We start from the raw sequence: 13,790 nt of genomic DNA, 5'->3' as shown, positions 1-13,790 counted from the left end.
GGTGGGGATGTGCAAGAGGGCTTTCATAGTAGCAGCTGCTAAAATTTAGAATTCCCTGCCCTTTAATGTACTGTATGTATGTCTGTCCATCTTGCTGGCATTCTACTAGTGTATTTAAACGAGCATTTCCTGAACCTACAGTATTCTTCTCTCTGCCTGAGTTTGTTTAGTTAGCTGCAGCTTGTTTTTCTTGTTTGTATTACAATGCAATACGCTGTATTGTGTTTTTAATGTAAGTGATATTACATTTGATATTGTAATTGAGCTTTCTTGACTCTTACAAACAGAGAAAGGTAAGGGGTGTGTGTGTGTGTGTGTCTGTGTCTAGAAAGAGAGAAGGGGGGGTAAGATTAAATATACATTTAATCTCCTGGTTCCTTTCTTTCCAGTTCTCCATTTCTCTCCTGGTTTGTTTGTCTGTGGTTTGTACAAATGAGACTTGCCTGTATTTGGATTACATGGGGAACTTGTTTGTTCCCAACTATAAATGAACGCTTAAAATCTTCTCCCATCCTGCATGCATGAGGGTGGGAGGACATTTTGTAAGCCCAAGGCTCACCGTAGCTCAAACATATAACAGACCATAATTTGGTGCTATAGCAGAACCTTGGCCATAGCGCAGCCCACCTCTGGCCTGGTTCAGACACTCTAATGCAGTGGTTCTCAAACTCACAGGGAGTTCGAGACTGCAGGTAAGTTTTGATGGAGAAGGCAGTGACACAATCTGCAGGATTGTGTCACTGCCAGGTTCGCATGGGGCTTTTAAAAAACTTTCCCCTGCCCAGATCAACCTCCTGAGGGCGTGAGGAGCCCCATGGAGCCTTAAGTCTCCCTGCACCCCAAAATAGTAGAAGAAATGCAATTGCAACCCACTTCCAGGTCACAATTGCAAAACCAGAAATGGGTTGCGATCGCATTTTTTATTTTTTGGGGTGCAGGAAGCCTTGCAGAAGGCTCCATGGGGCTGTCAGCATACCCAGGAGGCTGCTGTGGGCAGGGGTAAGTTTTTAAAAAAGCCCCTGTGAGCCACGATCCTGCGGATCACATCACTGTCTTTCCCCCCTTCCCAACCCCTTAAAGTATCAGAGGCACTCATTCTCAAGCAGGTGGGTCGCAACCCACCAGTTTGAGAACCACTGCTCTAATGCCCTCCCATCTGGAGTGTTCCTTTGAATGTGCAAGTTGAATGAATGTGTCAAATCTCTGCCAAGCTCTGAGAATGGAGACAGGAAACCATTTATTAATTCATTTTGCTATGTAAACTGCTTTGTGAACTACTTTAGTTGAAAAGTGGTATATAAATTTTCTTAATAATACATTGATAGAGGTTTGATATTTCTGCATGTCTCTGAACTGGAGTGTAACAAATGCAGCTACATGGAAAAAGTAACTGGGCATGAATGCTTGAACTGGTGCTTCTTCCTATGACACTTTGCATGAACAGTCCCTCCTCCTTTTTTTTTGCCACGCTCCTATCAAAGTTGTAGTAGCCACAAACCGATGATCTTTGATGTGGCTGTACTGAGTCAGACATTACTTCTTCCACACATTTTTCCCCTCAAAGATGAACTACGTGGATTGTCTGAATAGTCTCTCAGTGCCTCAGCCTACAAAATCAGAAGTAGAATACTCTACCTTGCAGGGTTGTCATGAGAATGAACTACTAAGGAAATGTTATCTAGCCTGAGGTGGGAGCCTTCTAATTAACATGTTTCCATCTCAAGGCCTACATTTATTATTTAGTTAATAGAATGCCTTAAAATATATACAAGTCTCTTGTTTTGCAAATAGGAATAATGGAGGTGGATGTAAGTAGAATTAAAATAGCTCTTCAAATGGCTGTCTAGTGCAATAACATGACACGGTTCTCTGAGCAGAATAGTTTTGATCAAGCTTCTACCTGAAACCCATTTTGTCCATACTTTTTAGGTACTGATTTTAGCGTGTTCTGTAGAGCCTTCTACTAATTTTATCTTGGTTACTTGAATCTCAGTTATCTGAATTCAGTTTACATGTCTCCTATATGTCTCCTGTGTCGCTGTAATGCTAAATTAAATAGCACTTCAAGTATCCCAATAGCATTCCGAGTGTTATCCAAGGCTCTGATAATGCAGATGCATAAAGACATCTCTTAAGCCAGTGGGATAAATGAGGTTGTATATACCGCTTCAGAACACTTAAGTGAAACTAGGATAACGCCACTGAGGAGAAGTATTGATTGCCTGTGAGCATCTGAAGGTTTTATTAGGAGATGAGTTAAGCTTAATGGATTTTCCCCCCTTTTTAGGTATCGAAGCAAGCCAAAGAGTTCCTGGAATATGTATATGAAGAGCCCTTGATTGACATCCAGCAGGAAAACCCTATGCTGTACAGACATGTTGAGCCACTGGCCACTGTGGTCCGCCTGAGACAGCAGCTGAAATCCCTCCGAGCCTATTTATTCAGCTGCAGAGCAGCAGTGGCTGAAGACCTGCGAAGGAGGTAGGAGGAAGGGGCAGCAGGCAAGAACAAGCTTCCTCGAGGCTCTCTTCCCCGGCTTGTCCATCTCCCACTTCCTTTCCTTGGTTCCCATGACCCAGCAATTAAAGCAGTGCCCATTGTGTCTGTCTAGTGGTTGTAACTGGATACTTTCAGTGCAACTGGATTGCCTGCTGCCTTCAGAGATCTTTGATTCGTCAGTGTTCGTGCAGGGGCATGAGAAAACAGATGCCTAATCAAGCCAGCAACCCTGCAGGAGGAATGGTTTTAGGTATGCTTTGCAAGAGAGAAATATATGCAGCTATCATTTACTAAGTGTGCAAAGTCTGGAACAAGTTCTACCTAAGAAATGTGAAACTCCCTTACTCTGTGTTGAACCATTAACCCGTCTAACCCAGTATTGTCCTCTAATAGCAGCTATTTTCCAATATTTTGTGCAGAGATCTTACTGATGGGAGATGCTGAAATTTATCTTGAGGCCTCCTGCTTGTAAAGCATGTGCTCTGTCACTGAGCTATGCCACATTTTTGACCTCACCAACACTAGTGTTCATCTGACTTGAACTGCTATTGCAGTACGTTTTGTGCATTTGGAGGAACATTTCAGTTTGAAAATCTAACTTAATTACCACTAGAAGATTGCACAGTAGTCTTTAGAATCTCAGCAGAACCTCAGTTACAGGAAGAGTGTAGATAGTTCTGGGACTCAAATGTCTGTACAGAACCTCATCACCACAAGAGAGGAACATGTGGGGGGAGGGGCAAGCAAATCTATACAGGCAAGCCTTATCCCCTCATTGATGTGAGTGCTATACATGTATGCGCTCTCTCTCTCTCTCTCTCTCTCTCTCTCTCTCACACACACACACACACACACACACACGCACACGCACCAATTCAAAAGTTCTGTTTGGGATTTACTTTGTCCCTTAGGAATCTGAAGGAACCAGGTTGAACCAAGTCAGTATCTGACTACACAGTCCTACTTAGGTTCAGTTTCATCATCACATTGGATGTGACAAGATATTAGATGTTGAGAAGATATAGAGGGATGCCCCACTCTGCTCTCCTTAAACAGACCCTGGTTGGGGAAGAAAGAAAGGCTCAGTAAAACTTGAAACATCAGGATTTTTTTGGTTTGTTTTGGCTTTTTTATACAATTAATGGAAGGGATGTGATCTTTATTATCCAAGAGATAACTTATGTCAGTGCCTGGATTCCGAATATCAGAAACAAGTAAGGAAAGGTATTAATGACAGCGTGAGCTAGATGTTAATAACCACATTCTTGTTTTAAAAGTACACTCATGTGCGAGAGAGAATTTGAATGAATCAGAAATGTGCAAAAAAAAAGCGCTCTGCAGCTGTGTGGAGGCTGCACGTAATATTTTGCAAATGATTGCCTCAGTCTTGCACACACATCCATATGCAACATTATCTTTTTTGGATGTCCTTCATTTGTAATACTGGTAATAGTGTCTCCTTCAATTAGTTTAAAACTGAAGACAGGATGGGTTATGGAAGCTGCAGTTCAGAAAACGCATCAGAGAAAGAAATTACCGCTTTTGATTAACACCAAAGCAAAAAGAATGTTCTGATTAAAATAGAGGCAGAGAGGGCCGAACCAAGTCAATGAAGGCAGTAGAAGAAAAGAGATCAAAGGAAACAAAGAGAGAAAAGCAATGGGGCTTGAAGACATGGGGCAAAGGGGGGAAAGTGAGGATACTAGCTGAGGCATGAAGAGCCAGAGCTGATGGGAAAAGGTGATAGAAAAGGGTCCAGAGGAAGCTGTGAAGAGGCATTCAGGGGAGTAGAAGAACAAAAGCAAACCTGAGAAAATAAGAGCCATCGGAAGCTACAAAGGACCTAAACAAAGGAGGATTAGAGACTGAAGAAGCAATGGAGTGGACAGAGTGTAGTAGGCATGGAATGTAAAAAATTATGGTGGGGGACACACACAGAGAAAACTTGAAAATATTAAAGTTGGTAAAAACTAATGTTAAACAATGGCTCTTGAGGGAGGCCTTGGTAGACAGGTTGGAGGAAAGCGACTGACAGGATAGTCCTAGGCATGTCTGCTCAAAAGCAAGTCTCAATGAGTTCAATGGGCCTTCTTTCCAGGTGAAGGTGTGTAGGATTGCAGCCGGGCAGCAAAATTCTAAGGGGAGACCAATCCTGAGCTGCCCAGGGTGCCCCCGCTCAGCGGCACCACGAGGGCTGCCGCTGCATCCATTGCCTCCCGTGCTACCACGGGAGGCACCTCGGGAGTAGGGGATGTTCGTGTCCTTCCCCTGGGTAAGGGAGGTAGCCCCGCAATGGGGCTACACTCTTTAGCAGCACCCTTTTGGCACCGCTAAAGTAAAGGTGCTCGTGTAAGGCATGCAGCCTCCACGAGCGCCGAGGATCCTGTGGAGCAGAGCTCCACGGATCCTCTTCCCGCCCCCCGGCACACCTCTGGAACGCCCCCCTCCCCGCGTCATGCTGGCCTCCCCACCCCCTCCCCTCCCTGCATCACGCTGGCCTCTTAACTCCCCAGAACACCCCATCCCCGCCCCGTTTGCCGTTCTGCAGCCCGGCACTGGCAGGCATCGCTGAGCTGCGGAATGTGGGCGCCCACCAGGTGGTGACTCAGCGTTGGCTGGAGCAGAGCCACCTCCAGTGGGAGCCCGGTGGTAAGCCCCGCAAATGTGCCTTATGGCACGTTTGCAACTCTGGTCCGCACCGCAGAGGTGCGGTGTGGACCATAGAATTTGGCCCTGAGAGATTGAGCCCCAAAGAAGAACTTCCCTGGTTGAAATCTCACCTCTGCCATGAACTCACTAGGTGACTTTAGGTAGACCACTTCCTCACAGCTTGAATTCTCCAGCTGCAACATGGGAGAAATAATACTGGCTTGCCTTATGGATTTTGTAATGATATTGACAAGGTAATATACATTAAAGAACTTTTAGTACTGAAAGTGTTGTGTAATTCAAAATATTATTGTTAAGCCTTATGCACCTGGCTTGGTTCCTTTGTAAAAGAAATGTGAGGAAGAAGTGAAACCTTATTCTTACTGTGAGGTTAAAAAACCAAAACCAAAAACTACTTACAGATCAAATAAAAATGTCTGTTAAATGTTATTTTGGTAACAGTATATAGCTTGATATCATCTCACTTAGAGCACAATCCTAAGATTGCAGGAGGATTGCAAATGTGCCATAAAGTATGTCTGCACCTCCAAGTTTCAGCTGGGCCGGTGCAAGGACGTGCGCTAGCCTGTCAGTCTCCGCACTGATGAAGGAAGGTTGGTCCACACTGGCCAAATTTGGCCAGTGCAGGGGCCTGGGGCATGTAGGGAGTGCAGATAGGAGGCATTCTGGGGCAGGGGGAGGGCAGGTGGTAGGTGAACCTGTGGGTGAGCAGCAAGAGAGTAGGGGTGGGGCCAGAATTCAGCACTTATGCCAGGTCCTGACCCCATTCCTGGGCAGATTCAGATTGCTCAGATCTGTGCCACATCTATAGGCCATGCAGATCCGAATGGACCAATTGGAGCTGCAGTGGCTCTCCCCAGGATGAGAGGAAGGAACTCACCTTGCCTGGGCTGAGCCATTTCAACTCCAAATTCATGCTGGATAAGGGGCAGGCCTACCTGCCTCCGCGTTCCAGCGCAAGTTAGGATTGCGTTGTTAATGTAATTAACCTTGTCCTTCTAGAAATGATCACAATTACTGCACCTCTCAAAATGTGATTTGTAGCAAGCTGTAGGTGCTTTCCGACTCCATGGCTATTACCATGAGGATAAACGTGATGTCTTTGTAGAATTAACAGAATTTCCCCATCTCTTGCCCTTCATGATGTGCTTCTTCCAGACCTATGGACCTTTCTTTCTTTCTTTCTTTCTTTCTTTCTTTCTTTCTTTCTTTCTTTCTTTCTTTCTTTCTTTCTTGTCATGGTGACATGTATGTGCATGCAGGATTTTATCACATTTCCCATTTTCTACACTGCAAACAAAGTAAAGCTGATGGTTGGCCCCCATGTTGTTTACCATTTCAGCATCCTTAAATTGTCACGCAGTTGTTATTTCTAAAGGACACACAGTAATTGAGGGGAGCAGGTCACTTTTTCCTGGTGAAATTTTTTTCTTTCTGCTTGTGCTTCATCTCAGTTATGTGAACAGCAGTTCCAAGCACATTGTCTTGAAATCCTGTCAAAATTATATAAACAAGTTGTAACAAAATGTTAATAGTGCCATCTAGAGAGAACTAAGAGCAGACTGATTAATCATGATGGCACCCTGTTGCTTTTACAGCACAGATAGCTTTTCTTATGAGCAAAAGGGACGAGTGTGCTGAGGTTTTTCTTAGTTTTTGTTACCGTGTCTGCTTTTGTTTCAAAATTGGCAAAGGTTTTTCTGAAAACTTGGTAAAACGGCTGGCTGTGATGCATGTTGAAAGTTGGTCATGTTCCAAGATGCCTTCCATATAAAATATATAATGCTTCCACCACATGCCAAGCAATGTGAACCACTGATTTTTGGTATTCCCCTTGAACATCAGCACATTTACAGAGCTCACAAGTCACGTTTCCTGAAGATTCCCAGATGCTTGTTGTATTGACTAGTTAAGCGAAGGGCCTCATTGACACAGAGTGGGGGCTACTTCCACAGGCAGAGGGGTGTTTTTACAGAAGTGCAGATAGCTTGAGACTGGGCCGGAGTTTGAAGTCTAAAATGGCCATCACTGCAGTGGCTGTCATTGGGCTTAGGAATCCTAGTGCAGCATTACAGTCTCTCCCCTGCATTTCCCCATGTTCAGAAGGGCTTCTTTGGGGTTGACACCCCAGCTTTGCCGTGCTTTTCCCAGGCAAGCTTGATGTCTTTCTGTGCCAAATGAACACTTGTTTATTTGCCTATACTTCTTAAAAGAGTTTTTAAGGTCTTTTAATTTTTAGGTCTGATTCTTAGTCCTCTGTTGATATTGTGTTGTTATTGAGTAGTCTGCTAATTTTGTTAATTTTTGTTTTATTGATTTTGATATCCTCTAAGGCACCTTGAAAGTTTAAAACTTCCAGGAGGGGCATATAGTCACATCTAACCATAGAGAGGCTGCAGCACACATTCATTCCATATTTCAGTCAGTCCTAACCATGGGGGTCTGCATGTTGGTAACATTGAGATTGGCTTACTGTAATGAACTGAATGTGGGCTGCCCTTGACTATCCAGAAACTTTAAGGTTCAAAATGCATCTGCATATGTCAATCTGTCTGGCCCCAGTCACTATGATATACCATTGCTATTCCAACTGCACTGGCTGCCAGCCTGTTTCAGTGCCCAATTCAAAATGCAGATGTTGACCTTTAAAGCCTTACCTGACTTGGGTCCAGGGTATCTGAAAGACTGCTCCTCCCCATATAAAAGGAATTGTCCCTTGAAATTATCCGAAGGGACCTTTCTTTAGGTACTGCCGGTGTCTGAAATTTGTTTGGTAGCGACTTGAGGAGGGCCTTCTATGTAGTGGCACCACAATTGTGGAATTCAACTCAAGACTGGGCTCTACTCTGTCAAGATTTTTTTTTTTTTTGGGGGGGGGGGGGGAGATTCTTCTTTTGCCCTGCCTTTCTTTTATGCTGTAATGCCCTTTTCTTTTTTTTCTTTTTTCTTTTTTTTTGCTTCCTTTCCACTGCAGAGTGTTCTGTTTTGGTTTTTTTGTTCTCATTACTTTTTTTTGTTTTAATTACTTACTGTATTTTTAACTAGTTTATGTATCCTAAGCAACCTTGGGTGCCTCTCCTCTTTTTAGGGAGAAAAAGTGAGGTAGAAATGTTTTAAAAGAAATAGCTATATTAGTCTCCGTGGTACTTTCTCTGTGTGCCTTATTTAATAATTTAAGGCTGCCAAGAAGTCCCCCCCCCCAAAGCATGGGGCTCGATTCTGCTGAATCTGCCAAATTGCCCTAAGGCCAACCCTGATGTTAGAGCATTCTATTGAATACAATGTCCTACATTGTTGCTCCTTCCAGTAGACCCAGGCTAGTTTAGGGGTGAATAACTTGTGACTTAATGTTTGGTGTGCAACTGTGAAATCTTATTTGAATTCAGATAATTGCTTTCTCTGTATCTAACATTATTTCAGAGATAAGCTTTGAATCTGAGATGGTGATTGTTTATTGCCTTCCCCTCCCCAGAGCAAAAGAAGTTTCCTGCTAGTCATCTCTTGCATCTGCAGAGGGGCAATTCCAATTAAAACTGTGCCTTTTTGTTTAAGAAATGAAATTGGAAACTAAAACCTTCCTTTTAATTTTTAAAATAATGAACCTTTTCTTTATGTTGGTATGGAAGAAAATGTGGAATATTTTAAAGCTTTAAAAAAAATCTGCAAGCAGAAGGTAATGTTAAAAAATCCTCAACTTCTGTTAGAGCTTATAACCTTTGGTCCTTAAATACCTGCGTGATCAGTACTGGAAGACATACAAGTGCTGGAAGGACCCAAAGGAGAAATGGCAAGGTAACTGTGTCCAAGGATATTGTTATTGAGGTATATATCAAGACATTTAGGCTGCAAGGCTGGATCAGCGTATCTCATGCAGTCTCTCTTGATCACTCTGCATAAGTAGAGTTGTGTTTGGAGTGGGTAACTACTGCTGGTGAAGAGCAGCAAGCTTAGGGACCCTCTTTGTGAGTGGCTCTATTGCATATGGCAGATGGTGAGTGATGTAGCCTGTGAGTGTGTGTGTGTGTGTGTGTGTGTGTGTGTGTCTGTCTGTCTGTCTGTCTGTCTGTCTGTCTGTCTGTCTGTCTGATGAATAAATGGGGCATTTTGTGTGTACATTGGGGCCTCTAGTGCTGCAGCAGTTTCTTTCCATTCATATGAGCCTTTGCCAGAATGCAGTATGGTCCTCAAGTATGAGTTGCAGTGCTGGAATGGGAAATGGAAGAACGCATGGTCCCTATCAACTGTTCGTGCGGGTCAAGGAATGGAGAAAGACCCTGATGAATGTTTTCCTAATAGCTAATACAAACATGAAGGTGGAAGCATTTGGCATGACCTTTCAAGGAGACAACTGCAGCAAGTTGTGTGTTGGGCCAAGTTCATGTAAGGAAATGCCCATCTCTGTAGTTCTCTCTCTCTCTCTCTCTCCTTGACTCACAGAGAGGAGAAACAGATTTGTCTCTTTCCCACATTCCTGCAGAATGAATTATTGCCATTTTAACAGGGACTTCAGTCAGGAGTCTTTGTGCTGTCAACACTTGCTGCCAACTTTTTTTTTTCATAAATAGACCCCACCCTCCAAAAAGAAATGGAAAGCAGAGTGAGAGTTTTGTATCTAACTTTGCTCTCTGCAGGCGTGCAAACTGCTGCACTCACCAGTATTCCACAAATCACAGTCTGCAGCACTTCCCCTACTTAACCTATCTCAGCGAGAAAGAAAACAAAAGATATTTCCTGCTAAAGGCCAAGAGAACCGAAAAGCTCCTTTGCTCCTGCATTGGTCCATTGTGAGTGAGCTGCTAAAAAACTGGGAAAGGCTTTACATGCTGCCCTTTCAGAAAAGAGGTAATTGGCTTACATAAGTCATTCCTGGGTACTTATGCATGCACGAGCATGTATTATGAAGGGGTGATGCATCATATGTCAATTTATCTTATTTGACAGTAAGGTATATCCTACATGGTCAGGCTGGCTGGTTGTCTTACAGGTCCATGATTTGCCAGTTGGAATCTGGAGTTGCACAGCTCATAGGTTTGTGAGAAAACAAGGTGTCTATGCTACTCATTCACGGAAAGTGCTTTCAAGTTCATACATCACACACCATGCAGGACCAGTTTTTGGAAAGTTGAGGTGAGCAATTTCCACAAGAGCACAACCAAAAAAATAAATTGCCGCATTACCTTTCAGGAACTTTAGTTCCGCACCAAATACAATATTTCTAAAGTTAGGCAGCCTTCCAAAAGACAAAGTTGTACTGTCACTCAAAATCGCACACAAATTCCAAAATGTTTGCACACAGAGTTTTTCTAAGGAAGCTGCTTGAAATGGCTGCATTTCAGTTGTGTTGAAAGGAGCTGCTGCAACTGGTCACACTTTGGATAAGAGGATTGAAAATACTGGATTTTTTTTTAACATGACAGATGCTGGCATTTTTCTTTTGTGATATGGCCTTAAAAAATTTCCAAAGGTTCAAAATGATTTCCTCCAGCAGAAAACATTTCTTGGAAAACTGGCTCTACCTTTGTATGACATCATTTTAGGAAGTATTTTGCAGCAGGCCTTAAAATTGCACCTGCAAAAACAGCTGCTGCCTTCTTGCTAAAGCAGGTGAAAGATTAGCCATTTAAATGCTTCCTGCTCCATACTTTGTTTTCAGGGATGCAAAGACAAGTTGTAGAGTTCCAGCCAGGTGAGGCATCGGCCAAGGACCCATCTGGCCACTCTGACCACTGAATCCTCATCACCAGTAGCAGTGGTAGCACCCAGTGTGCTGTCGAGGGACCCAGTGCAGAACTTTTCCCCTGGCCCCTTTGACCAGTGGCACTGGACAAAACCAAAACTGACCTTTAGGGCGCAATCCTAACCCCTTATGTCAGTGCTTTTCCGCACTTTTCCGCACTGACATAAGGGCAATGCAGCTCTGTGGTAAGGGAACAAACATTCCCTTACTTTGAGGAGGCCTCCATGAGTGACACCCAACTGCAGGATGCAGCACATGTCCCACTGGCACCGCTATGCCAGTGCTGGAAAGCACTGACATAAGGGGTTAGGATTGTGTCCTTAGTGGATCAAGACCAAAATCTATGGACTAGTTAGTCAAGGACATGAAAATTATGTTTCAGCTTCTCTAATCTCTGGCTTGAAAATTAAGATTAATTAGAACAGAACGGCATAGTTTATGAGAAGTGCTCCCTGTGATGTTTGGTAAAGAAAACACATCAGAGCAGCATGGATAAAAATGGTTACTGCAAGTGTTCAGGACATTTTCTTCAGGAAAACCCATACACATCCTTACCTGTGGTTAAATTATAGGGCATCTCTCCATTCTGTTTGTTTTCTGGGTTCATTTGTTGACTTTTATTTTTGTGGCGGGGTCCTGAAGGTATTTCAAAAATGGTTTTAAAAGCATAATAAAATATTGAAGGGTAGCGGCAAGTAGGGTGTACCAGGTGGGATAGGGAAGGGGCTGCTGGAAGCAACATCTTAAGAGCCCTTTGACCATCCCCAGATGAAACTCATCAGGACAGTGCTGTGCCTCTTTTTCATGGGTAAGTACAGTCTGTTCTCATTATCCACCAGGGTTAGGTTCCTGGAGAACCTAGTGAATACCGAATCAGTGGATACTGAATCATTAAGCCTATGGGGAAAATGGGGTTAGGTTCCAGAGGACCCTTTTCACTATGCACTGTATGAACTTTATGAATCTGAACCTTAACTTGAAATCTATGGGGCTGAGTGGTAACAGTGAGCACTCATCAACATCTCCAACATCTGATGTTTCCTCCTTCGTGCTGGTTATCCCTCAACTCACTGAAGGTTTCTGGCCCAACAATGAGGCCTCAGAATTCTTCAGTGGGAAGGGGGTTGCTTTACCTGTCCTCCTCCACCTGTCTCTTGACTCCTTCTCTGGGCTTGCCCCAGCCTCATAGCAGCCCTCAGGTAGCCTTCCAGAAACCTCTCATTGGCCTCTCATCATAGCCAGGGTTGTGAAGTTCAACTGGAGTCCTCAAGATGGGGCCTAAGATGGTTGAGCAAGTCTGGAAATGGACACAAATATGTGCAACAATTCTCCTTGGGCCAATACCAATGCTTGTTCGATGCAGAAGATCCAATCCAGACAAGTTTCTAAAAAACAAGGAGTATTTTCCTTTTCTTACTGTCACCTGCATGCTTGCAGCTGCACTGAGCCCCCCCCCCCCGCTCCACCCACACAGGCACAGGATTCGTAGATAACAAGAGTCATAGATAACACAGGCCTAAAAAATTGAGGGTCAGAAAAGTTTTCCCCAAACTTTATGGTGGTTTGATATGAATTTGGGGTGCCGATTCCAGAAATGGCATCCATTTTGCCCTATCACGTCTAGTTTTGGAGACATAGTATAGCCTCATTAGCGAATGGTTCAAGCAGCTTCCTCATGGGGAAGCCATGGTGTAGGCTTCCTCATGAGGAAGCTGATTGAACCATTCACTAAAGAGGCTATACTATGTCTCCAAAACTAGACGTGATAGGGCAAAATGGATGCCATTTCTGGAATCAGCACCCCAAATATACCCAGGAATTGGTGTAACATTTAAGGAAGCAAAATGTGTGTTGGTCTGTGTAATGAGGGGTGGGTGGCAATTCTGCCCCTCTCAGATAAGCAAATTAAAGAGAACTGACTGATAGGAGTTTGTCTGCTAAGAGAGAACAGTTTTGTAGTTTGGTGGCTTATCAAGCTCTGTGGCCAGGTCACAACTTGCACTACTTCAGTAAAACCCAGTCTATCAGACTGGGCATTTTGTATGAATGTTTTTTATTTAAAAGATTTTAGGTTTAAGTTTACTTTTATGCATAAACTTCTAAGGGCCCAATCCTATCCAAGTTTCCAGGACTGGTGCAGCTGCGATGCAGCCCCAAGGTAAGGGAACAAATGTTCCGATACCTTGAGGAAGCCTCTGTGACTGCCTCCCCACCACAGGATGCAGTGCACACACCATTGGCACAGCTACACCAGCATTGAAAGATTGGATAGGATTGGGCCCTCAGTTAGTTATCTGGGGAGATCCTTGCTATTTGTCAGCTGTGGTGCTTGGCCAGACTGTTTCTTTATGGCAGGGATGCCCAAACCCCGGCCCAGGTGCCATTTGTGGCCCTTGGGGATTCCCAATCTGGCCTGCAGGGAACCCCCAGTGTCCAATGAGCCTCTGGTCCTCTGGAGACATGCTGGAACCCACGCTGGCCTGATGCAACTACTCTCAGCGCAAGGGTTGATTGCTTGACCTCTTGCATGAGCTGCGGGTCAAGGGCTGCCTCCGCTGCCTGCTGTTTCACATCCGTGAAGCAGCAGCGGCAGCAAAGGAAAGGCCGACCTTGCTTTGGGCAAGGTCTTTTAAAGGCCTTGAGCTATCACAAGACCTTCATTTATCCATATAAGCTCAATCTCTAATATATTCATTTATGTAAATTTATTCAAATTTTAAATGTGAATTAATTATTTTTCCCAGCCCCCAACACAGTATCAGAGAGATGATGTGGCCCTCCTATCAAAAAGTTTGGACACCCCTGCTTTATGGGTATTTAAAATCTCAGTAGACGAAAACTTACAACCTTCATTTGCCACAAGAATGCTTGATTAATTTTCACT

At 43.9% G+C, this 13,790-nt stretch overlaps 1 protein-coding gene across 1 annotated transcript in view; it reads left to right on the top strand.

The window, feature by feature from the left end:
- The window catches only part of PLEKHM3 (pleckstrin homology domain containing M3), a 76,576-nt gene that overhangs the window by 29,179 nt on the left and 33,607 nt on the right, over positions 1-13,790 (top strand). The window contains exon 4 of the mRNA XM_066637769.1: positions 2,288-2,481. Coding sequence (XP_066493866.1) covers positions 2,288-2,481 — 194 coding nt within the window. The remainder of the gene's footprint in view (positions 1-2,287; positions 2,482-13,790) is intronic.

The sequence above is a fragment of the Tiliqua scincoides genome, chromosome 1 (assembly GCF_035046505.1).
Source record: "Tiliqua scincoides isolate rTilSci1 chromosome 1, rTilSci1.hap2, whole genome shotgun sequence".
In the NCBI taxonomy this organism is placed as follows: Eukaryota; Metazoa; Chordata; class Lepidosauria; order Squamata; family Scincidae; genus Tiliqua; species Tiliqua scincoides.
The sequence above is the reverse complement of the archived record's forward strand: the minus strand, read 5'-3'. Positions and strand labels throughout refer to the sequence as shown.